Genomic DNA, 26,691 nt, shown 5'->3' on the forward strand with positions numbered 1-26,691 from the left:
ACAGGGGTAAGTTATGTGTGTCACAGGGGGTAAGTTATGTGTGTCACAGGGGGTAAGTTATGTCTGTCACAGGGGTAAGTTATGTGTGTCACTTGGGGTAAGTTATGTGTGTCACAGGGGGTAAGTTATGTGTGTCACAGGGGGTAAGTTATGTGTGTCACAGGGGGTAAGTTATGTGTGTCACAGGGGGTAAGTTATGTGATCACAGGGGGTAAGTTGTGTGTCACAGGGGGTAAGTTATGTGTGTCACAGGGGGTCAAAGGGGGTAATTTATGTGTGTCACAGGGGTAAGTTATGTGTGTCACAGGGGGTAAGTTATGTGTGTCACAGGGGTAAGTTATGTGTGTCACAGGGGGTAAGTTATGTGTGTCACAGGGGGTAAGTTATGTGTGTCACAGGGGTAAGTTATGTGTGTCACAGGGGGTAAGTTATGTGTGTCACAGGGGGTAAGTTATGTGTGTCACAGGGGGTAAGTTATGTGTGTCACAGGGGGTAAGTTATGTGTGTCACAGGGGATAAGTTAGCTTGTGTCACAGGGGGTAAGTTAAGTGTGTCACAGGGGGTAAGTTATGTGTGTCACAGGGGGTAAGTTATGTGTGTCACAGGGGGTAAGTTATGTGTGTCACAGGGGTTAGGTACGTTATGTCTGTCACAGGGGGTAAGTTATGTGTGTCACAGGGGGTAAGTTATGTGTGTCACAGGGGGTAAGTTATGTGTGTCACAGGGGGTAAGTTATGTGTGTCACAGGGGTAAGTTATGTGTGTCACAAGGGGTAAGTTATGTGTGTCACAGGGGTAAGTTATGTGTGTCACAGGGGTAAGTTATGTGTGTCACATGGGGTAAGTTATGTGTATATCACAGGAGGTAATTTATGTGTGTTACTGGGGGTAAGTTATGTGTGTCACAGGGAGTAAGTTATGTGTGTCACAGGGGGTAAGTTATGTTTGTCACAGGGGGTAAGTTATGTATATCACAGGGAGGTAAGTTATGTGTGTCACTGGGGGTAAGTTATGTCTGTCACCAGGGGTAAGTTATGTGTGTCACCAGGGGTAAGCTATGTGTGTCACGGGGGTAAGTTATGTGTGTTACCAGGGGTAAGTTATGTGTGTTACCAGGGGTAAGTTATGTGTGTCACCAGGGGTAAGTTATGTGTGTCACAGGGGGTAAGTTATGTGTGTTACCAGGGGTAACCTATGTGTGTCACAGGGGGTAAGTTATGTGTGTCACAGGGGGTAAGTTATGTGTGTTACCAGGGGTAACCTATGTGTGTCACAGGTTGATAATGTTTGACACATAATTGCTACAGAGTTTAGTTATGGTGGTCATAGAAACTATGTAATAGAAAAGTTTTATTTCATAAGAATCTGTATCTAGTACTTACTATGCTGTAAATTTGTTTTTTGTACAAATGGCAAATTTTGTACTCAGTTGGCAATAAAATTGTTTTATAATCAGATACTGGTAGATGTTCTTTCATTAAACCTAGCACTGTCTTCTAGTTGGTGATTTTAGTTTTTCGTGTATCAGATACTAAATCTGGAGCTATCCGGGTATGGAATGTGTCTAGAACGTCTCCATTGGAAACTATCAAAGTGAAGCAGACGGGTATTCATGCTTTACAAGCGATTTGTTCCACTGACAGTCAGCCCAATACAGAATCACCAATTAATTCCACCAATCTGTCTTCCACAAGTATGGCCCAGCCACCATCAGCTATCAACAATGCCCAGTTCGCGCTTCCACCAGCAAAAATTCTTTGTACATTTTTAGATGGGGGTGTTGGACTTTATGATCTTGGACAACGAAAATGGATTTTCTTAAAGGATGAAGTGAGTTTAGCATTTCACTATTTAATTTTCAATTGTTTTTTAATAGGAATAATTCATTCACCACATGATACCTGTATAGTACTGCTGGGGATGTGCCACTGCTGATAACATATCAACCGGTAACAATTATCTGTAACAATATATACCCATACCACAATACTTGTCACCAGTGAATAACCCATAATCATAACACCTGATAAGGTTTATGCGGGATATTGTTTCTATTGGTGATAGAATTAAGCTGAAAGATGATATCCTGTGCTAACATCATTTCAGCAGGAAGATTACAAGAAGTTACGTCTGTGATTTGGTAAAACATCTATAAATCTTCTTCTCTATTTTTCCAGGGACATATAGAGACAATCTTTGACTGTAAATTCCAGCCAGACGAACCAGACCATTTAGCTACTGCAAGTTTTGATGGCACTATTAAAGTCTGGGATGTGAATACACTCACAACTGTAAGTCTTCTTAATGTAACAGGAACTAAAAGGTTGTCTCCCTTTGTTCACTTATAGTCTAACCATGGCCGTTTTCGTTTATTCGGAACAATCGGTTCGACTGTTGGTTAAAGTCATTATTTCAAGAATAAATCTTGACGGACCTGCAGTTTTTTATACAGGCATGTGAGGACTTTGTGAAGGCTCGTCTGAAAACAATATAAAATCACCAGGTCCGTCTTTGATTAATAAACGAACAACTAGGTCCAACCAGTCAAACCGTATAATCGAAAACGGCCCATGTCTTCCATACATGGTAATGAGTTTGATGTAAAGGGAACTAAGGGTTGTCTCCCCTAGTTTGATTATAGGTGAATACTAATCCTGGTTATGGAAACAATTTCACTTGTACAGTTGTTCTTTTTTTATAATTTAAAACAGAATACAATCTTTGTTTTATGTAAAAATGGAAATCAAATAAATGAAAATGTTGTCACTAACGATAAGATTATAGGTAAATGTTTTTGATGAGTCGTCTCCCTTTGTGTGATTGTTGTTTTACATTGACTAATAGTTATGATGTTCAATAAAGGGGAAATAAAGGGCTTTCTTCCTTTGTTTTGCTACAGGTAAATGTTTCCCCCGGTAACGAAGGTGTGATATACTCAATATCCTGGGCTCCTGCTGATCTTCACTGCATCGCTGCAAGCACATCGAAAAATGGTTTGTTTGTATGGGACGTGGACAAGGGTAGGATTGTCAAACGCTTCACGGAGGTAGGTTTATCTGAATGTAGAAATCATTATCAAACGAACTCTTATCAGGAAAGCATTGCAGTAGTTACTCAAGCTTTCAACTTAAATCTGCAATGAAAAGAGGTTCACAACTCCTGAATTATCTATTAATTGAATCAAAACAGCAAATTAAGAAATCAAATTTTCTTTTAATGTTTGACAAGGATTTTTAGTTAGATGAGCAAGTATCACAAAAATAATTAATGTCATTGTAATTGATCTTTAAATTGAGCATATCTTTTATATTCTTTGATCTGAAGAAATGTTTTTTTGGTTAAAAAAATGTTAAGTGCATTGCTGAATAATATATTTGTACAGCACTTGAAAGGGGCAGTATACTCCGTGGCTTGGTGCCAGAAGGATTCAAAAAGGATTGCTTCAGTGGGGGCTGACAGTTACTGGTAAGTAATTATCCCCCGCTTTTTCTGAAACGGGTGATATTAATTCGGGTTTGTCAGTCTGTCCGTCCGTCCGTCTGTCTATTCGTCTGTCTGTATGTAACACTTCGTTTCCGTGCAGTAACTGTTACAAATGTAAACCAATTTTCTTCAAACTTGGTGACAATGTTAAATGCCTTAAGGGCTCGGCCAAGTTTGATCGCTACTGTCGATGAACCTTATTTAGCCGAGTTATGGCTCTTTGAATTACCAAAAATGTCATTTTCTACCATTTCCGTGCAATAAGTGTAACAAATGTAAACCGATTTTCTTCTAACTCAGTAACAAGATTAAATGCCTTAAGGCCTCGGCTAAGTTCGATCATGACTTTTAACGGACCGTATTTAGCTGAGTTATTGCCCTTTGATTTAATTAAAAAAAGTCATTTTCTGCCATTTCCCTGCAATAACTCTAATAAATATTAACCGATTTTCTTCAAACTTGGTAACAAGGTTGAATGCCTTAAGGGCCTGGCCAGGTTCGATCAGCTCTTTCAGCGGATAATATTTATCAGAGTTATGGCCCTTTAATTTACTACAAATGTTGTTTTTCTGCAGTTTCTGTGTAAAAACTAACAAATGTTAAAAGTAATAATGTTAAAACTTGGTAACAAAGTTAAATGCCTTGAGGGCTTAGACAAGTTCGATTGCCACTTTTGGTAGATCTTAATTGGCAAAGTTATGGCCCTTTGATTTAATTAAAAAAAGTCATTTTCTGCCACTTCCATACCATAACTGTAATAAGTATTAACCAATTTTCTTCAAACTTGGTAACAAAGTTAAATGTCTTAAGGGCTTGGCCAAGTTTGATCGCCACTTGTGACGGACCTTATTTAACAGAGTTATGGCCCTTTGGTTTAATGAAAAAAAAAAGTCATTTATGTCATTTCCCTGCAAAAACTCTAATAAATATTAACCGATTTTCTTCAAACTTGGTAACAAGGTAAAATGCTGTAAGGCCTTGGCAAGTTTGATTGCCACGGCATGTTTCAACCAAGGTTAAACCTTACCTCAATAATGTTTAACTACAATATGTCCTGAAAGCGGGGAAATTCCACGAATTTGCTTGTTTAATTTGGGGTTGACAGCTTATGATAAAGGGACAGTTTCAAACTGGTAAGTTAAGGGGACGTGGAGATGTCGTAAACCTATTCTATTTTGAATGTGAATTTTCTCATATTTCGCTTCTGATAAGAAATTGTGGAAATGAATTGCCATAAAAATAAAGTTGGTTTACAGATGAGTATACCGTAAAAAAAACTTGTATAAAGTTCGCACCAGTGTAATTTTTGCAGGTACTTTTGGGGCTGAAAATGCTGAAAAAATGCGTAAATAAAACGACTGTGGGAGCAGAAAGTTATTACTAAAGAATATTTTTTCTTGATACTCTGCCATTTGTATTAATAAAGAGATAGTGATTTTACAAATATTTTTGATAATACTGACTATGATATAGAGATGTGTTAACTGTATTAGGATTATGTAATGGATGTCTGATAACAGATGTGAGATTATCAGATAAAGTGTTTACTGAACATCCTTCATGCTTTAAGTACAGTATGTACCCAGGTTTATACATGTTCTGTTATATTTACCAGTATAGTGCGGCTTATCAGTGGGGATGTTTTACATAAATACAAACACCCAGGTCCTGTGTACGGCTGTGATTGGTCCCCTACCAACAAGTAAGTATATATACTATACAAACACCCAGGTCCTGTGTACGGCTGTGATTGGTCCCCTACCAACAAGTAAGTGTATATACTATACAAACACCCAGGTCCTGTGTACGGCTGTGATTGGTCCCCTACCAACAAGTAAGTATATATACTATACAAACACCCAGGTCCTGTGTACGGCTGTGATTGGTCCCCTACCAACAAGTAAGTATACATATTATACAAACACCCAGGTCCTGTGTACGGCTGTGATTGGTCCCCTACCAACAAGTAAGTATATATACTATACAAACACCCAGGTCCTGTGTACGGCTGTGATTGGTCCCCTACCAACAAGTAAGTATACATATTATACAAACACCAGGGTCCTGTGTACGGCTGTGATTGGTCCCCTACCAACAAGTAAGTATACATATTATACAAACACCAGGGTCCTGTGTATGGCTGTGATTGGTCCCCTACCAACAAGTAAGTATATATACTATACAAACACCCAGGTCCTGTGTACGGCTGTGATTGGTCCACTACCAACAAGTAAGTATACATATTATACAAACACCAGGGTCCTGTGTACGGCTGTGATTGGTCCCCTACCAACAAGTAAGTATATATACTATACAAACACCCAGGTCCTGTGTACGGCTGTGATTGGTCCACTACCAACAAGTAAGTATACATATTATACAAACACCAGGGTCCTGTGTACGACTGTGAGTGGTCCCCTACCAACAAGTAAGTATATATACTATACAAACACCCAGGTCCTGTGTACGACTGTGAGTGGTCCCCTACCAACAAGTAAGTATATATACTATACAAACACCAAGGTCCTGTGTACGGCTGTGATTGTCCCCTACCAACAAGTAAGTATATATACTATACAAACACCCAGGTCCTGTGTACGGCTGTGATTGGTCCACTACCAACAAGTAAGTATACATATTATACAAACACCAAGGTCCTGTGTACGGCTGTGATTGTCCCCTACCAACAAGTAAGTATATATACTATTACAACCATACAAACACCCAGGTCCTGTGTACGGCTGTGATTGTCCCCTACCAACAAGTAAGTATACATAATATTAACAGCAGGGGTAACAGTAGTATGGGCTGTGATGGGTCCCCTACCAACAATGTGTATGTCTATCCCTTATACAAACTAAACACAGTACAGGTCCTGTATAAATACCACCAGGGGTCTGTGGCTGTGATTGGTTCCCCTACCAACAAGTAAGTATATATACTATACAAACACCCAGGTCCTGTGTACGGCTGTGATTGGTCCCCTACCAACAAGTAAGTGTATATACTATACAAACACCCAGGTCCTGTGTACGGCTGTGATTGGTCCCTACCAACAAGTAAGTATATATACTATACAAACACCCAGGTCCTGGTGTACGGCTGTGATTGGTCCCCTACCAACAAGTAAGTATATATACTATACAAACACCCAGGTCCTGTGTACGGCTGTGATTGGTCCCCTACCAACAAGTAAGTATATATACTATACAAACACCCAGGTCCTGTGTACGGCTGTGATTGGTCCCCTACCAACAAGTAAGTATATATTTATACAAACACCCAGGTCCTGTGTACGGCTGTGATTGGTCCCCTACCAACAAGTAAGTATATACATATTATACAAACACCAGGGTCCTGTGTACGGCTGTGATTGGTCCCCTACCAACAAGTAAGTATACATATTATACAAACACCCAGGGTCCTGTGTACGGCTGTGATTGGTCCCCTACCAACAAGTAAGTATACATATTATACAAACACCAGGTCCTGTGTATGGCTGTGATTGGTCCCCTACCAACAAGTAAGTATATATACTATACAAACACCCAGGTCCTGTGTACGGCTGTGATTGGTCCACTACCAACAAGTAAGTATACATATTATACAAACACCAGGGTCCTGTGTACGGCTGTGATTGGTCCCCTACCAACAAGTAAGTATATATACTATACAAACACCCAGGTCCTGTGTACAGCTGTGATTGGTCCACTACCAACAAGTAAGTATACATATTATACAAACACCAGGGTCCTGTGTACGACTGTGAGTGGTCCCCTACCAACAAGTAAGTATATATACTATACAAACACCCAGGTCCTGTGTACGACTGTGAGTGGTCCCCTACCAACAAGTAAGTATATATACTATACAAACACCAAGGTCCTGTGTACGGCTGTGATTGTCCCCTACCAACAAGTAAGTATATATACTATACAAACACCCAGGTCCTGTGTACGGCTGTGATTGGTCCACTACCAACAAGTAAGTATACATATTATACAAACACCAAGGTCCTGTGTACGGCTGTGATTGTCCCCTACCAACAAGTAAGTATATATACTATACAAACACCCAGGTCCTGTGTACGGCTGTGATTGTCCCCTACCAACAAGAAAGTATACATATTATACAAACAGCAGGGTCCTGTGTATGGCTGTGATTGTCCCCTACCAACAAGTAAGTATATATACTATACAAACACCCAGGTCCTGTGTACGGCTGTGATTGGTCCACTACCAACAAGTAAATATACAAATACTTTACCAGGTTTAAAAAAAAGTGTCTCTATAGAGAAAATTTTGATCTTGGAACTGCTTCAAGCTAGCTATGCTACCTATATATATAACTAACATACTTCACAGAAAATACTCATCAGGGATGTTTGTGTTCAAACGTTTTGTTTTCCTTGACAAGAAAAATCAGATGGCCATTATAGGTATCTGATTAGTCGATAGTCCACAAGTAGCCTCTCAAATTGACACTTCCCAGACACACTTCTTTCGAAAATTCAAAATGGCTGCCATGACTCCTTATTGGTTAATATTTTTTTGTTCCAGAGACATGCTAGCGACTGGCTGTGAAGACATGTGTGTGCGTGTCTTTTATATAGTGTCTTCCTCTGATCAGGCAATAAAATCATTCAAAGGTAAGTTTCACACCATACCTGTAGATAACAATTATTAGATTCATCTGATATAGTAAGTAAAGATATGGTTAATATATGTAAAATGTTCCACCTTTTAGAATAAAAAGTCATTGTGTCAAAGTTCAGTCTTACAAATAACCATGATGAAAAATTGGAGGATGATATATCATTATTTACACTTCAACTATAATTGCTTAGCTACATTAGAATTCTTGCCATTATTACTTGTCTCATTCTAGGCCACACATCAAAAGTTTTCCATGTGAAGTGGTCTCCCCTGAGAGAGGGTATCCTATGTAGCGGATCTGACGATGCGTATGTGTCAAACATGATCAACATGCATTTTTACCATAATATTGATATTGTCTTTCACATTCTATCATATACCTTTATAAGCCATGTGGCTTACATTAACTACATATACAGAGTGACCTTCAAACACGGTGTGACTTAGATATACAATGTGGTCTTCATCATACCATACAACCTTTATGTTGAATAATGTGACATTTATGTTGAATAATGTGACATTTATGTTGAATAATGTGACCTTTATGAATGATGTGACCTACATAAACCTAGTAACCTTCATATTCACTGACCTCCATAACTGAAGTATCTGACTTTCATGTACATGTTGAACTCTGTTTAATTGTTAAATTATCTTTAATTATCAATTAGATTTGTTTTACAAAGCTAAACTTCAACAATCTAAGTTAAGATAAAATTATAATAGTGAATTCTATCATAAAAATGTGAATAATTAAAGTGAAGTTTTAGCATCAGCTTGTTTATAATGTTGAGTACATAGACACCTATCCCTTTTCCAGGATGATCCGAGTGTGGGACTACACACAGGATACGTGTATCAGCGTGCTGAAGGGTCACGAGGCTCCCGTCCGTGGCCTCTTGTGGAACTGGGAGGTACCGTACCTACTTATGTCCGGCTCCTGGGACAGTAAGATCCGTGTGTGGGATGTGAGAGACGGCGCGTGTGTAGAGACCATTTTAGACCATGGCGCTGACGTCTACGGTAAATACCACTCAATATTGTTCTGTCTTAGGCTGTATGGTGTTTATTTGATTGTTATTTCAGAACAAACCCTAGGTTACTATTCCCCTTTGCTTAGTTCAATTACATAATGAACTCTTTTAAGACTAGTAACATAAATAATGACCATTAACATTGACTTTTGGTTGAAATTAATTAACTTGACTATATAAAATGTCACTTGCCCTTTCAGGTTTAGCCTGTCACCCTAAGAGGCCATTCCTACTGGCGTCCAGTTCGCGGGATTCCACACTACGACTGTGGTCACTAAACTCGCTAGTACAACCAATAGAAATTAATATCATCGCTGGGAAACCTTGGTCCGATATTATTGGGACAGTGGGTAAGGAGACAATTGTGGATTAACACAGCAGTGGAGTTCAGAATTCATATGTATCAGTTAAAGTGAAAAGAATCTTAGATATGGAGAAGGAATAATGATGATAAAAAGAAATACAGAAAACAAAAATTTTAAGACATTACATTTATAAGACATTATAGTATATCAATGGATACATCTATCACACCATGTGACTAAATATGCTTACAATTCATTCTTGGTTTAGAAGTTAAAAAAGCATTTTATTAGCATTCAGTACCGTATTGATGTATAATTATAAGTATTGTTGGTACTGTACCAGAGGCAGCCATGGATGTCGGTAATCCTCCACTGCTGGCAGGACGAGTATCCAAGGATATCAAACGCGAACTAGAACAATCCAACAAGGGAAACTTGGTGGCCAAAAAACTCAAACTTTTCTCAATGTTCTTCTGTGTAAGTACCATCACTATTGATCTGGCAAATCCCACATAGTATGCTTGGCTATTCTTTGCAGTTGTAATAGATAATTAGAATACAGTGAGTCAGTGATGTATTCATCCCTTATACATAAAGAAATCTAAGTCGGAAAAACACATAAGTGATGTCCTTTTTCCTGCTGAATCATGAAACACCAGAGGTATTGGTGATTTTAATAACATAAATAAGTGGCAGAATATCAAAATGTGATTAATACTAAGTCTTGTTAACTGGTTTATACCTGTAATGAACAAAGTTAAAACAATTTCATGAATGTGACAATGTTGTTGTATAGTCGTTGCCATCCTCAAAGGAGATGTTCTGATTCAAATCTCTATCTACACAGCAACCTCGAGGGACCAACAACTTGTGGGAGCTGGTGTCGGTGGTAAAAGGACTAGACGATACCTTCCTGTCACAACACTACGGCAAGGGTATCATGCACTGTAAACATCTCCTCAAGTTCAAAATGGTTAGTCTGTAAACATCTCCTCAGGTACAAAATGGTGAGTCTGTAAACATCTCCTCAGGTACAAAATGGTGAGTCTGTAAACATCTCCTCAAGTACAAAATGGTGAGTCTGTAAACATCTCCTCAAGTACAAAATGGTGAGTCTGTAAACATCTCCTCAAGTTCAAAATGGTTAGTCTGTAAACATCTCCTCAAGTTCAAAATGGTTAGTCTGTAAACATCTCCTCAGGTACAAAATGGTGAGTCTGTAAACATCTCCTCAGGTACAAAATGGTGAGTCTGTAAACATCTCCTCAAGTTCAAAATGGTTAGTCTGTAAACATCTCCTCAAGTACAAAATGGTGAGTCTGTAAACATCTCCTCAGGTACAAAATGGTGAGTCTGTAAACATCTCCTCAAGTTCAAAATGGTTAGTCTGTAAACATCTCCTCAGTTACAAAATGGTGAGTCTGTAAACATCTCCTCAGGTACAAAATGGTGAGTCTGTAAACATCTCCTCAAGTACAAAATGGTGAGTCTGTAAACATCTCCTCAAGTACAAAATGGTGAGTCTGTAAACATCTCCTCAAGTTCAAAATGGTTAGTCTGTAAACATCTCCTCAAGTTCAAAATGGTGAGTCTGTAAACATCTCCTCAGGTACAAAATGGTGAGTCTGTAAACATCTCCTCAGGTACAAAATGGTGAGTCTGTAAACATCTCCTCAAGTTCAAAATGGTTAGTCTGTAAACATCTCCTCAGGTACAAAATGGTGAGTCTGTAAACATCTCCTCAGGTACAAAATGGTGAGTCTGTAAACATCTCCTCAAGTACAAAATGGTGAGTCTGTAAACATCTCCTCAAGTACAAAATGGTGAGTCTGTAAACATCTCCTCAAGTACAAAATGGTGAGTCTGTAAACATCTCCTCAGGTACAAAATGGTGAGTCTGTAAACATCTCCTCAGGTACAAAATGGTGAGTCTGTAAACATCTCCTCAAGTACAAAATGGTTAGTCTGTAAACATCTCCTCAGGTACAAAATGGTGAGTCTGTAAACATCTCCTCAGGTACAAAATGGTGAGTCTGTAAACATCTCCTCAAGTTCAAAATGGTGAGTCTGTAAACATCTCCGTTTACAGACTCAACATTTTGTACCTGAGGAGATGTTTACAGACTCAACATTTTGAACTTGAGGAGATGTTTACAGACTCACCATCTCCTCAAGTACAAAATGGTGAGTCTGTAAACATCTCAAGTACAAAATGGTGAGTTTGTAAACATGTCCTCAAGTTCAAAATGGCCAGTTTTTCTATATTTCTTCCTTTAATACATTTAATTTTGTGAAAGTATCCTCAGCTGTATGATCCTAAACCTTCTATTAGACTGGTAATTTATACATGTACTGTCCATCTTCTAAATTTCTTTCATGATCCCGTGATCTCTAACCCTGTTTTCCAGGCAGAAGCCCAGCAATTGGAGATGGTAAGGATGTCTAAGGGCGGAGCAGTAGGGTCCTCAGCAAAGGAAGAAAATATCCGCAAGGCTGCTCAAATCCAAATACGAGTGGGCAATGTGCAACGCTATTGTGAACTCATGGTAGAACTAGGGGAGGTAACTAATTATATCAAACTATAGTTATAGGGGAGGTAACTGATAATATCAAACTGGTAGAACCAGGGGAGGTAACTAAAATATCAAACTGATAGAACTAGGGGAGATAACTTATTATATCAAACTGGTAGAATTCAAGGAGGTAACTGATTTACAATGAAAGAACCATGGATATATATATATATATATACAGGACAACATTGATAGAGCAAGGGAAGGTAACTTATCATTAAAATGGTAGAGAACAAACTTATTTTTAAACTGGAAGAACAATGTAAGTTTAAAATGATAGAACAAGGTTAGGTAAAAAAAAATATTGCAAATATTAGATAAATGTAAGAAGAGCAAGTAGTGGTAACTGTTACTAAAATAGTAGTACTAAGGGAGGTAACTCATGATTTGTTTGGTGCAGTTTATCAAAGCTCAATTTAAAATCCAGATATGAGTTAGACAGATTTTCTCTTCTTCTGTTTGTATACGACTGTCATATTTTGATTTTACTGATCATAGTAATAGTAATATAGCTGGATCAGGGTTGTAAGTTGTAGTATTGTTATGTTACAGTGGGAGAAAGCCTTGTCAGTAGCCCCTGGTGTGTCTATGGAGTACTGGCAATCTCTAGCCAAACGGTATGTCTTACAGTGTTCTTATGAATAATAATTTTCATACAAATGAGCAATCAACTACTGTGTAATACAGGCATATACATTTTAAAGATATTTTTTTAACATCTGTGTTTGTTAACTTGAAGATCCTGTGTGATTTGGAGGTATTTTAAGTGTTGAATAATTTTTAGGTCATCTGACAGATGACCTATAGTCGTCTTGTTTCGTCCGTAAGCCATGCGCCGTCCGCTGTGCGTTAACTTTTCACATTTTGAACTTCTTCTCAAGTTCTACCAGTGTGATTTGGCTGAAACTTGCCTGAAATGACCCTGACATGGTCCCGACGAAGTGTTCTTATTTTTCGGGTCGATCCGAAATCCAAGATGGCCACCACAGCCGCCATCTTGAAAACATATTTTGAACTTCTTCTCAAGTTCTACCTGTGCGATTTGGCTGAAACTCGCCTGAAATGATCCTGACATGGTCCCAACAAAGTGTTCTTATTTTTCGGGTCGATCCGAAATCCAAGATGGCCACCACAGCCGCCATCTTGAAAACACATTTTTAACTTCTTCTCAAGTTCTACCTGTGGGATTTGGCTGAAACTTGCATGAAATGATCCTGACATGGTCCCGACAAAGCGTTGTTATTTTTCGGGTCGATCCGAAATCCAAGATGGCCGCCACAGCCGCTATCTTGAAAACACATTTTTAACTTCTTCTCAAGTTCTACCTGTGGGATTTGGCTGAAACTTGCCGGAAATGATCCTGACATGGTCCCGACAAAGTTTGCTTATTTTTCGGGTCGTTCAGAAATCCAAGATGGCCGCCACAGCAGCCATCTTGAAAACACATTTTGAACTTCTTCTCAAGTTCTACCAGTGTGATTTGGCTGAAACTTGCATGAAATGATCCTGACATGGTCCCGACAAAGTGTTGTTATTTCTCGGGTCGATCCCAAATCCAAGATGGCTGCCACAGCTGCCATTTTGAAAACACATTTTGAACTTCTTCTCAAGTTCTAGTGGTGCGATTTGGCTGAAACTTGCATGAGATGATCCTGACATGGTCCTGACAAAGTGTTGTTATTTTTCGAGTCGATCCAAAATCCAAGATGGCCGCCACAGCCGCCATCTTGAAAACACATTTTGAACTTCTTCTCAAGTTCTACTGGTGTGATTTGGCTGAAACTTGCATGAAATGATCCTGACATGGTCCCGACAAAGTGTGCTAATTTTTCGGGTTGATCCGAAATCCAAGATGGCCGCCACAGCCACCATCTTGAAAACACATTTTGAACTTCTTCTCAAGTTCTAACCTTGCGATTTGGCTGAAACTTGCATGAAATGATCCTGACATTGTCCCGACAAAGTGTTGTTATTTTTCGGGTCGATCCGAAATCCAAGATGGTCGCCACAGCCACCATCTTGAAAACACATTTTTAACTTCTTCTCAAGTTCTACCTGTGGGATTTGGCTGAAACTTGCCGAAAATGATCCTGACATGGTCCCGACAAAGTGTTGTTATTTTTCGGGTCGATCCGAAATCCAAGATGGCCACCACAGCTGCCATCTTGAAAACACATTTTGAACTTCTTCTCAAGTTCTAACGGTGTGATTTGGCTGAAACTTGCATGAAATGATCCTGACATGGTCCCGACAAAGTGTTGTTATTTCTCTGGTCGATCCCAAATCCGAGATGGCTGCCACAGCTGCCATTTTGAAAACACATTTTGAACTTCTTCTCAAGTTCTACCAGTGCGATTTGGCTGAAACTTGCATGAGATGATCCTGACATGGTCCCGACAAAGTGTTGTTATTTTTCGAGTCGATCCAAAATCCAAGATGGCCTCCACAGCTGCCATCTTCAAAACACATTTTGAACTTCTTCTCAAGTTCTACTGGTGTGATTTGGCTGAAACTTGCATGAAATGATCCTGACATGGTCCCGACAAAGTGTGCTTACTTTTTCGGGTTGATCCGAAATCCAAGATGGCTGCCACAGCCGCCATCTTGAAAATACATTTTGAACTTCTTCTCAAGTTCTAGTGGTGCGATTTGGCTGAAACTTGCATGAGATGATCCTGACATGGTCCCGACAATGTGTTGTTACATCTCTGGTTGATCCCAAATCGAAGATGGCTACCATGACACTATATCTAATTAATTTCCTATATGATTATTGCCAAGGTAGTCAGATGACCGTTAAGGCCCTTGGGCCTCTTGTTAACATTATACTCAAGTCTAGCTGGTAAAACTTTTAAAAATAAAGGTTTGAATAAGAATGTCTGCAAGGAATTGAATCAGCACCATCAGATCATGATATTAACTTACATGTTCACTGTATATAGAAATGAATTTATATATTCTCGTGTCTACCAGTTACACTGCCTACCTACTGAAGGATGATAAACAGGAGGCCATACCTTACTGTATGTCTACAGGGGACATAGAGACCCTCGTAAATTACTTCACGTCTCATGGTCAGGCTACAGATGCCATGTTGGCCTCCCAGGTGGCCTGTGAGGGTCTACATCCACACCCTGTCCTCACGGGGCAAGCTAACAGTACATCATCGCCTAGTACTACATATGTAAAGTAAGTTTTCTCTACTTCTCAGTACACCAAACACCCCGTCCTCACGGGGCAGGCTAACAGTACATCATTGCCTAGTACTAAACATGTAAAGTAAGTTTTCTCTACTTCTCAGTACAACCCACACCCCGCCCCCACAGGGCAGGCTAACAGTACATCAGAGCCTAGTACTACATATGTAAAGTAAGTTTTCTCTACTTCTCAGTACACACCACACCCCGTCCCCACGGTGCAGGCTAACAGTACATCAGAGCCAGCTATTACACATTACACATATACACTAAGTTTTCTCTACTTCTCAGTACACCCCACACCCCGTCCCCACAGGGTAGGCTAACAGTACATCAGAGCCTAGTACTACATATGTTAAGTAAGTTTTCTCTACTTCTCAGTACACCCAACACCCTGTCCCCACGGGGCAGGCTAACAGTACATCAGAGCCAGCTATTACACATTACACATATAAAGTAAGTTTTCTCTACTTCTCAGTACACCCAACACCCCGTCCCCACGGGGCAGGCTAACAGTACATCAGAGCCTAGTACTACATATGTAAAGTAAGTTTTCTCTACATCTCAGTACACCTCACAACCCATCCCCACACGGCGGGCTAACAGTTCTTCAGAGCCTAGTACTAAATATGTACAGTAAGTTTTCTCAACATCTCAGTACACCCAACACCCCAACCCCACAGGTCAGGCTAACAGTACATCAGAGCCTAGTACTACACATGTAAAGTAAGTTTTCTCTACATCTCAGTACACCCCACACCCCGCCCCCACGGGGCAGGCTAACAGTACATCAGAGCCTAGTACTACATATGTAAAGTAAGTTTTCTCTACTTCTCAGTACACCCCACACCCCGCCCCCACGGGGCAGGCTAACAGTACATCAGAGCCTAGTACTACACATGTACAGTAAGTTTTCTCTACTTCTCAGTACACCCTGACACCCCGACACCCCGACACCCCGTTCTCACGGGGCAGGCTAACAGTACATCAGAGCCAGCTATTACACATTACACATATACAGTAAGTTTTCTCTACTTCTCAGTACACTTCACACCCCACACACCACACCCCGTCCCCACAGGGCAGGCTAACAGTACATCAGAGCTAGCTATTACACATGTACAGAAAGTTTTCTCTACTTCTCAGTACACCCCACATCCTGTCCTCACGGGTCAGGCTAACAGTACATCAGAGCCAGCTATTACACATGTACAGTAAGTTTTCTCTACTTCTCAGTACACCCCGACACCCCGACACCCCATTCTCACGGGGCAGGCTAACAGTACATCAGAGCCAGCTATTACACATTACACAAATACAGTAAGTTTTCTCTACTTCTCAGTACACACCACACCCCGTCCCCATGGGGCAGGCTAACAGTACATCAGAGCCTAGTACTACATATGTAAAGTAAGTTTTCTCTACTTCTCAGTACACCCCACACCCTGTCCCCACAGGGTAGGCTAACAGTACATCAGAGCCTAGTACTACATATGTACAGTAAGTTTTCTCTACTTCTCAGTACACCCCACACCCTGTCCCCACGGGGCAGGCTAACAGTACATCAGAGCCTAGTACAACATATGTAAAGTAAGTTTTCTCTACTTCTCAGTACATCCAACACCCCGTCCCCACGGGCAGGCTAACAGTACATCAGAGCCTAGTACTACATATGTAAAGTAAGTTTTCTCTACTTCTCAGTACACCCCACACCCCGCCCCCACGGGGCAGGCTAACAGTACATCAGAGCCTAGTACTACATATGTAAAGTAAGTTTTCTCTACTTCTCAGTACACCTCACAACCCATCCCCACAGTGCAGGCTAACAGTACATCAGAGCCAGCTATTACACATTACACATGTACAGTAAGTTTTCTCTACATCTCAGTACACCTCACAACCCATCCCCACAGTGCAGGCTAACAGTACATCAGAGCCAGCTATTACACATTACACATATACAGTAAGTTTTCTCTACTTCTCAGTACACCTCACACCCCACACACCACACCCCGTCCCCACAGGGCAGGCTAACAGTACATCAGAGCCGGCTATTACACATGTACAGAAAGTTTTTTCTACTTCTCAGTACACCCCACATCCTGTCCTCACGGGTCAGGCTAACAGTACATCAGAGCCAGCTATTACACATGTACAGTAAGTTTTCTCTACTTCTCAGTACACCCTGACACCCCGACACCCCGACACCCCGTTCTCACGGGGCAGGCTAACAGTACATCAGAGCCAGCTATTACAGATTACACATATACAGTAAGTTTTCTCTACTTCTCAGTACACCTCACACCCCACACACCACACCCCGTCCCCACAGGGCAGGCTAACAGTACACCAGAGCCTGAAAAATTCAATATGCCTTAATAGAATATTAGTAATTGAATTAATGATAGAAGAAGAATGATGCATAGCTGAAACTTTTATGTTGATTATTTACAGATTATTACACCAAAGTGTTCAACATTTAGCTAACTGGTATTTTAACAATGGCTTCACAGAGCTGGCAGCTTGTTGTCACCTAGCTATAGATGATTGTCAGGTGAGTCATCTATATAATATAGCTAGTCTGATTCTATATATAGCAAGTCTAATTCTATATAAAGTTGGTCTAATTCTATATATAGCCAGTCTGATTCTATATATAGCTAGTGTAATTCTATGTATAGCTGGACTGATACTATATATAGCTGGTCTGATTCTATATAAAGTCGGTCTAATTCAATATATAGTTGGTCTAATTCTATACATAGCTTGGCAGATTATAAAATATAAGTGTATTTTTTTTATTTTTTAAATCTCAATTAAATACGTTTTTAACTTGCATTGTCAGCTTTAAATTGAGAACATTGATCATGTGACTTTCCCCAATTTTATAATGGGAATAACTCGCGTACCACATGATACCCGATAACATTTTTGCGTGACTATTCTATTAGTGACGGAATGACATCAAAAGAAGATGATATCCAGTGCTAATATCATTACCAATACCGCGTAGTAACGTTCCATCACAACTGGAGATACTGGTCTCACACAAGCGTTATCAGGTATCACGTGATACGTGAATTATTCCCATATTTAACCAACTAATACGAAAATGCAAAAATATCCTCATAAAAATTAATGGTCACTCTTATTGAGTCTTCTTATTTCTTGTATCTAGAGTGCTGTTTGGAGGTTAATTCAAGGTCATGAGTTAGAGCTGGCTGTTTCCATAGGAACCGTGCTGGGTAACACACCAAAACAAACAAACCTGGCTATAGAGTACCTCTCAAGGCGATGTGAACATTTGTGTAAATGGTAGGTTGTCGTGGAGATACACAAATTTGTGTAAATGGTAGGTTGTCATGGAGATACAAGATTTTGTGTCAATAAGAAGTTGTCATGGTGAATTTTTATTATGATATGAACACTTTGTAAATGGTAAGCTTTTACAGAAACATGTGAATACCTAAAAGTAAGCAATCATAATGCTATAAAGATTTTTATCAAAATGAATGATGTCTGTTTTGTGTTTACTATGACAGGGATCTAGCCGTTGACCTACTCAAGCTTCTTCCAGACCCAGATCTACTTCTTGCCAAATGTTGTGCGAGGTGTGCTGCCAGTATGGACGAGATCAACATGCTCCACTCCAGGGTAATTATTATAGAGATAGAGGACTAGGGAGGGTGGGGATCGGAGAGTCTGGAGTTTAGAGGGTATGAAGGGCAAGGTCAGGAGTGGTTATAAAGTATATATTCAGGAAGTATGTGGTTATAAAGGGCAAGGTCAGGGGTTGGGAATAATGTAGGGTAAAGGCTGAAGTGAAAAGACTTTACAGTACTGCTAAGAATTGAATCAGATTAGAGACTAGAAAGTCAATGAAGTAGAATTTCAGATACAAATGTTTTAACTTTACTCAAAGAATGACAATTAATACTATGGTGTGATTAACTAGAAAATAAAATAAATATAAGCAATTTTTCAGCTTGATCATTTTGTATTTACAGGCTGGCTTACCATCCCTAGAGGAATGCACACACCAAGCAGAAACACTCAAACTAAAACTGGATCCATTCGAATGTACAAAGTACTACCTTCTCTCTACTACACCAGAGGCAGGGTTAGAGGTCGGACTACAGGCGGTCAAAGGTCAGTCAGAAGTTAAAATGTACAACTTAGTGATAATAACACTATGCTATATACTGGATGTTTGTTACTTAAGGTGGCAAGTAAACTTTACTGAACCATCTGTATAACATGATTTAGTTAATCTTTACTGAACTTGTCCTCACAGGAGAGATGTCCAAAGCCAGCTGGTCTGTAGACACTGTCTTCCCTCTGTTACAACTGTTAGGGTGTGTCCGCTCTGACAAACTCCAACAACACAAGGTGGAAACGTGAGTAGAAGTGACCTCAAGTTTAATTACCCCAAGTTAATGTTACTTGTGAATATAAAATTATTTTGGGACTAAAATACTTAAAATTAAGATGGATTTTTGAGTTTGGAGTTTATGAAATTTGACAAAAAGTCAAAGTGTGAGATACACTGCCGAAAAGCCAGAAACTCACCTGTTGCCAGGACAATGCCATTGAATCTGCTGTCTGACGTAATTCTAACAAAGAGAACTGATGAATTGTTTTCATTATAAAACTTATTTAACTTTAGTCAGTTATTTAAGATTCACAGCATCTCTGCTGATGGTTTGGTGTGTAGACTTTGTGTGTGACTGATTGAGCTGTTCCTGTGTTGTAGGTTGAAGTTTGAGCTGCTGTGTCTATCAGCCTATGTAGGAGCTCTTGTGGCCATAAAGCGAGGATACAATTCACTAGTTGGTTTCATGCTGAGACATTCACGAGATATCCTACAGAAAACTGAGCTCCATCTCCCGATCAATGATACCAGCATCAACGACGAACTGACAGCTTGGAGGAGTGTGGAGAAGCATCGAGATATCAGGTAAGGGGCACGTCATTATTACATAAAGTATGCTCAGCAGGTAAAACTCTGTTCCTCAACTGCATGTATCAGGTAGGGGAACTAATAGAATCTTACATGGAAGCCTTGGGTTGATAAGCGAAAATTTTTCACTTGGGTTGAGATAGCCCTGTCCACCTGACAGACCCATGTTTGCTTCTTTATCTCCCATGTTTTAACGAAACATTAAGAAAATGCAGTTACATAGAACCCATGTTGGATTCTTTTTCTCCCATGTTTTAACGAAACATTAAGAAAATGCAGTTATATAGAAACAAAGTGGCGCCATCATTAGAACGTCGCAATGCGTCAAAATTAATGACGTCACCAACAATTGTTGCCACGCGTAATGATGATGACACATCATTTTTTCACATAGCTGGCCATGTTAGATAGAGTTGTCCCATGAAAGACAGCTATATAAGATAAATCTTTCTTACATAGCCGTTACGTCATAATTGGAAAACAATGAGATGACGTCATGTCACGGCAAAGTTGGCGTCATTTTTTCTTCTATTTTGATTGATTTGTCAGATTTCTTTACCTTTTTATTTGTTTAGTTTGCATTTCAAACCATTTTACCTAAGATTTCTTGTTAATATTTTTATATAAACCAAACTTTGATGAGCTCTTTCGAATGGTGTTCTTATTTTTAAAATTGATCAATTATTTAAGAAGTTAAGATTTTGTCACAAAATGGCTGCCTCACCTTTCGTACAAATAATTTGACAAGCAATGTGAGAAAATAACTCTTTCATATGTAAATTATGTAGAATAGAACTATTCCACCCTTGGGTACAGAATTTTAGGTCAGAAACCTCGGCAAGCCTCAGTTCTGACCCAAAATTCTGTACCCTCGGGTGGAATAGCTCTATCCTGCATATGTACATATGAAACATCGAGTCATATAGTCTTGCACATGTGAGCTGTACCCTGGTAAAAGACAAGAGTTATCTTTTCCCCTAGCAACCGTGGGATAACATTGTCGAGTATGGGAGAAATCCTAATGATTCTGGTACTGTTCCATTAGTTGGCAATGACTAGAGTGAACATCTTCAGGTTCTATGAGTATGAGTTAAGTGAGAGTCGCATTTGGTAGTTGCTGAAATCATTTTATAGACAAGATAGGACAAGATGGGATTGAAACAACATAGACCAGCTCCCCTACCATACATTTCAATAGTTTCATATATATAATTTCTTTCCTGTACAGTAACTCGGTAACAGTTGCCTAATTTTCCATCAAAGATATGAAAGATATATTATATATAGCACGATCGTGAAACTTTACATTGTCTTTAGGGGTATTCAATGATTCTGAAATATTTCTTTGTTTGTAGGGGTATACAATGATCGTGACACTTTGCTTTGTTTGTAGGGGTAACCTTGACCTTAATAAAGTGACGTTGTCTCCTGATGTAATAGATGTTTATCGGAGATTGACAGAATGTGCTGGAGTTGACGAGGAACTCCGTCGGCTCGGTCCTGACTGTATGGCCAGCTCTAATCTACCAACACACTCCGATATACATGTCTCCTGTATCTCCGGACAACGAACTCTGGTATGTACTAAGGTCATACAGCGTTCAAAAGGTAATAAAGGTCATTTTAATGTCATAAGGATAAATATAGTCTGTGGTTAGCAGACTTAGTCTTACTATGTTCTTTGGAATAATCCAATATCTAAAATACCTAGTATCCAGATATTGAAGATTACCTCAATTACAACACATAATTATCGTTCATTGCAACAGCATAAACAATGCATGACGTGAATCATGTACTGTCCCAGCCTAGCTAGGGTGGTATCGTTGATAGCTGGTGAACCAGTGCTATACCGGTATCTATCTGTATGCCAGGGGAGGATACAGTACAAGTTGTTTAATTTATAAATGTTAAAGATATTAATGATTTATTATGTGATGACTAATATGATTACTTCAGGGTTTGGCCTACTTCCTAGAAGATGGCAGATCTGCAGTGTCCCCTAACGAAGCTCTAATGTGGGCCAAGGTCAATCCCTTTACACCACTCGGCTCGGCTCTAAGGATAAATCCATTCTGATGAAACGGGATCAGGTCACAAAAGCCAAGGTCAACCACTTCACAGCTTTAGGTGCTTCACTATGTATAATCCTTTAATATGAGCATACAGGTCACATGGGCCTTTGTTCTGCCAATGAATCCTTTCTGACTTCACGATTCTGGTAACATGTGCCAATGGTCATCCCCTTCACACCTCTTGGCTTCCTTGTACAAATAAATCCTTAATGGTAGCACAAATCAGTATGTCACATGGGCCAAAGTCAACTCCTTTACACGTGTTTGTTGATGTTATTTATTATAAATATTGTCAGAGACTTTTATATGCTTTTACAACAATGTAATTTTCTGCTGTCTTCGTCATATCTGCGTATTTTCCATGATGTTATATATTGGTGTAGAGTAACAGATGTTAAGTTAGCTCACTAAATCCTGACTGTCTGTATAATTGTGTTTACTGTCATCAAACATGTATATTCCATCCAAGTTATTCCACAAGTGCTTTCAGTTCCCAATCTCCAGTATTCTTAAGTTATTTTTGTCATAACAGGGTTTATGTATTTATTTTCATGACATGAAGAATGTGATAATAGCTTTTATGTTGTTTATTTAAAGCATAATATGACAGTGTATGTAATGGAGTATTAAGCGAGACCAGATTGCTTAGTGTACAAAGTAAAAGTAGATCGTAGCTCAGTAGTAAATTGGTTGTCCTTTATAGAAGTAAAACTTTCCCTGATTTGAGCCTCAATTTGGACACTACATTTTTTCCCTCTCCTTGACCTAGACACATTAAAAATATCCAGTGATCTGGTAATAAAATGAGATACAGAAACATGCATGTAGATTATATCCAACACTTTCACGTATCAATTTGCATAACCATTTTCTTTAAAATCCAAAGTTAATATATACCGATATTTAGTTGTTAGTGCAATATTATAACATTTAACTTATTCAAAATAATATTGTTAAGTAAAGCTACATTAAAAGAATTTCATAATCTATAGGCTTATCGCAGGATCTTATATAAGGTAAATCTGTATTGTCTAAAATAGTTGTCAGTCATCCAAGTTTTATCCTTTTGTGTTAAGAGGTCATATTTAATCCGTCCCTATAGATCTATCTGAATGTAGCGTCATTATTCAGTGGCACATATTGGTATATGTTATTTATATGATCATATGATGTCTTCAGTAGAGAAATAATGTATTCAAATGAGGTTTATAGCGTCAGTTACCACAAAAGAAGTTGTCGCTCAGCTTTCGTTTTATAACATATGAAGAGGCCAAAAGTCCACAACATATTCCTTATGTACATGTATATTTAATTATGCAAAAGGTTCATCATTCCAAACATCTTTATCTATGTCAATAGTAGGAAATCTTAATATTTTGGATTTGGTCAATATGGTCAGTAAAATGCCTGAAATAGTTGTCCTCAATTTTTTTTTTATCTGTGTAGATCACATAAGTACATTCCGCCTATATATTATACAGTCAAACATGTTTATAAAGAATACTCTTACAACAAATTCATGATTATAACGAACACACATATCACAGATTCATGGTTATAACGTAGTAATTGTCATTCCCCATCATGGTTCCTATAAGATGTCTGTAATGGGTTTTGTTGGTCTCCAGAGATATGTTTTACTGTACATGAAAAGGCGAGATTCGAAACATTAACATTTTGATATAAAAATCATGAAAATATATCATTAGACTGTTAAATTGGGTAAACATGGTCAGTAATGTCTATAATGTTACCCTCTAACTTTAGTTTTTATAAGACCTCAGCACAGTCCGTCCATATACAGCATATCCACGAAATCTTAACATTCAAAACAACATAAGATTATTGAGTCACGAATAGAAAAGGTTAAAAAGATCAGTAGACTAATATGTTGTTTTAAATAACTGTTATCATTTTCTCTTCATTCCGTCCATTTACATATGCATGAAAGTTACAACATTCCAAATCTCTTAACATTTCAATATGTCATATGCATGGTCTTATGAATTGTGTAAGGTTTAATATTAGTTCTTTCCTGAAATGAACTTCTAGTCTAGGCAAAATTTTCAGTTGTTGTTGATCTTAAGAGTTTGTTTACAGTATGATTCACTGTATCATTTTGTGATATTATTGTTGAATATTTTTAATTCTTTTTTTAATTTTTACGACATCAACAATTTAACAATTGTTAGGTGAGCAGTGCTCAATAATTACACTGTAAACCACCTTTCCTCCGTATGAGATTTACTTTCTCAGGTTTTGTTAATTTGAGAGTTTACCTCCATATATTAATAATAACTCCCACAATTTTTAAATCTGCGAATGTTAATCTTTCAACTTGTTTTGAAATGAAAATTGTAAAGTTAAGTTATTAGAAAGTTAGTTCAGTGTATACATGTAGATTGTAAAAATGTCAAGTTTCTTTTTTTAAGTTTTCTTTTAAACCTTTTTGAGATTGTGATCTCAAGATATTTCTGCTACCTTTGGATTTCTTCTACATGTACTTTTCTTTACACTTTCTTTCTTATCTAATGATACTTACTACTAACTATCGTAATGGAACACTATTATCAAACTGTTTTCAAAGATAAAGGTACAATATATAGAATGAATTTATATAGAAACTAATGAAACAACGATAATATAAGGGACTAGATTTTGTGATATAGATTGTTTGTAAATGTCTGTCTCTAAAGGAATCAGTCAAGTTATGCTAGGAATGATTCTGTGGCTTTAAATTTGTTAGTCTACCTTTAGTTTATGCTTAATCACGCTGCCTTTTCACTTTGTGTTGATACCAAGAGATGTTATAATGATGAACTCTGAATAATATATTAATTATGAATGATGAGATTGCAAGCTAAATAAAACTTTAAAAAAAAAAAATCAAAAATCAGTGTTTTGTTATGACTTCCTTCACTATGTAATTCAATAAATTTTATTTCACATATCATGTTCTAGCTACCTTACTACCTTACCATATTCAACCCAATAAGTGTCCAGGGTACTTCAAGATGCTCCACCGCTGACAAATGGTATTTTTTCACTATCAAAAACAGGAGAAGATGATTTTGTATTTTTCTTCACTTACAAAAGTTACTTACTTTACACCATTACCAACATTGAAAAGTATGAGCTTCTAATTTTACTTCAAGTTAAAAATATGAAAAATTATTAATGGCATCCTGAAACAAGAGGCCCATGGGCCTAAACGGTCACCTGATATCAGATACAGAATGAAACAAAGACATGCATATAAACACTATATATTTGCCCATCAGGCCCTTGAAGTCAGTCAGTGATTTTATAAATTTGACTTTTTAATCTATTAAGATTATTTGGTTACATCAAATCTGTGAATTCAGAAGTAAGATTTTTGAAATGTTATCCATTTTGACCCCTTTTGGCCCCACCCCTCTGGCCCCTGGGGGTCGGCCAGGACCAATTTGGATATGATGTTAAAATGCTATCTCAGGCTAATAATTCTAACCCAGATTGATTAATTTCCTATGAAAACTAAGCAAATAATGTTCCTAAATGTGTTTTTCCTATATAAACTATAGTAAATTTGACCCCCTCCCCAGGGGAAAATCTGAGATCCCAGGGCCATGAAATTCACAAATTTTTGTAAACGGCCTTAAGACCTTCCAATCTATGCAGAGTATTTGATTCTACCAGTTCCAGTTCTGACTACAATTGACTAATTTCCTATTATAATGACTAAATAATGCTCAAAAATGTGTTTTCCCTATATAAACTACCGTAAACTTATCCCCCTCCCAAGGGTGAAACCTGAGACCCAAGGGTCATATAATTCACAATTTTCATAAAACACCTTAAGACCTGTCCATCTATGAAGAGTATTTGATTCTATCATTTCCAGTATTTATGAAGAAGATTTTTTAAAGTTTTAGCCTATTTGCCCCTTTTGGCCCCGCCCCTCTGCCCCGAGGGGGTTGACCAGGACCAATATAGATATAATATCAAAATGTTATCTCAGGCTAATAATTCTAAACAAGTTTGACTCATTTCCTATGAAAATTGAGCAAAAAATGCTCATAAATGTGTTTTCCCTATATAAACTATAGTAAACTTGACCCCCTCCCCAGGGGGAAACGTGAGACCCCAGGGTCATATAATTCACAATTTTCATAAAACACCTCAAGACCTTTCCATCTATGAAGAGTATGTGATTCTATCATTTCCAGAATTTCAGAAGAAGATTTTTGAAGTTATAGCCTATTTGACCCCTTTTGACCCCGCCCCTAAGGCCCCTGGGGGTCAGTCATGGAAAATTGGTTGATAGGATTCAATGGCCATCTCATACTGATAATTCTGACAATATTTGACTCATTTCCTATTACAAATGATCAAATAATACTCAAAAATGTGTTTTCCCTATATAAA

General features: G+C 38.4%; 1 protein-coding gene across 1 annotated transcript; it reads left to right on the forward strand.

Annotated features, from left to right (window-relative positions):
• Positions 1-1,010: 1,010 nt before the first annotated feature.
• Positions 1,011-25,296, forward strand: LOC138326867 (WD repeat-containing protein 17-like). Its single transcript, XM_069272854.1, has 23 exons — positions 1,011-1,026; positions 1,528-1,829; positions 2,177-2,290; positions 2,899-3,045; positions 3,382-3,464; positions 5,098-5,184; positions 8,042-8,130; positions 8,370-8,445; positions 8,961-9,163; positions 9,375-9,524; positions 9,823-9,956; positions 10,327-10,452; positions 11,888-12,040; positions 12,605-12,669; positions 15,026-15,241; positions 17,704-17,803; positions 18,428-18,564; positions 18,792-18,903; positions 19,257-19,398; positions 19,544-19,646; positions 20,003-20,206; positions 21,603-21,786; positions 22,169-25,296. Exons 1-23 carry the CDS (start codon positions 1,011-1,013, stop codon positions 22,286-22,288), a joined length of 3,063 nt encoding a protein of 1,020 aa, XP_069128955.1. The 3' UTR covers positions 22,289-25,296.
• The last annotated feature ends 1,395 nt before the right edge of the window (positions 25,297-26,691 follow it).

Source organism: Argopecten irradians, chromosome 7 (genome assembly GCF_041381155.1).
Source record: "Argopecten irradians isolate NY chromosome 7, Ai_NY, whole genome shotgun sequence".
NCBI classification, from domain to species: domain Eukaryota; kingdom Metazoa; phylum Mollusca; class Bivalvia; order Pectinida; family Pectinidae; genus Argopecten; species Argopecten irradians.

What these genes read in the sequence shown, in the direction of transcription:
- LOC138326867 (XM_069272854.1), top strand. An exon ending in TTTTCTCAATGTTCTTCTGT is followed by an intron (nt 9,957 to 10,326) that starts GTAAGTACCATC and finishes CTATCTACACAG; the next exon opens with CAACCTCGAGGGACCAACAA. An exon ending in TGGCAATCTCTAGCCAAACG is followed by an intron (nt 12,670 to 15,025) that starts GTATGTCTTACA and finishes CGTGTCTACCAG; the next exon opens with TTACACTGCCTACCTACTGA.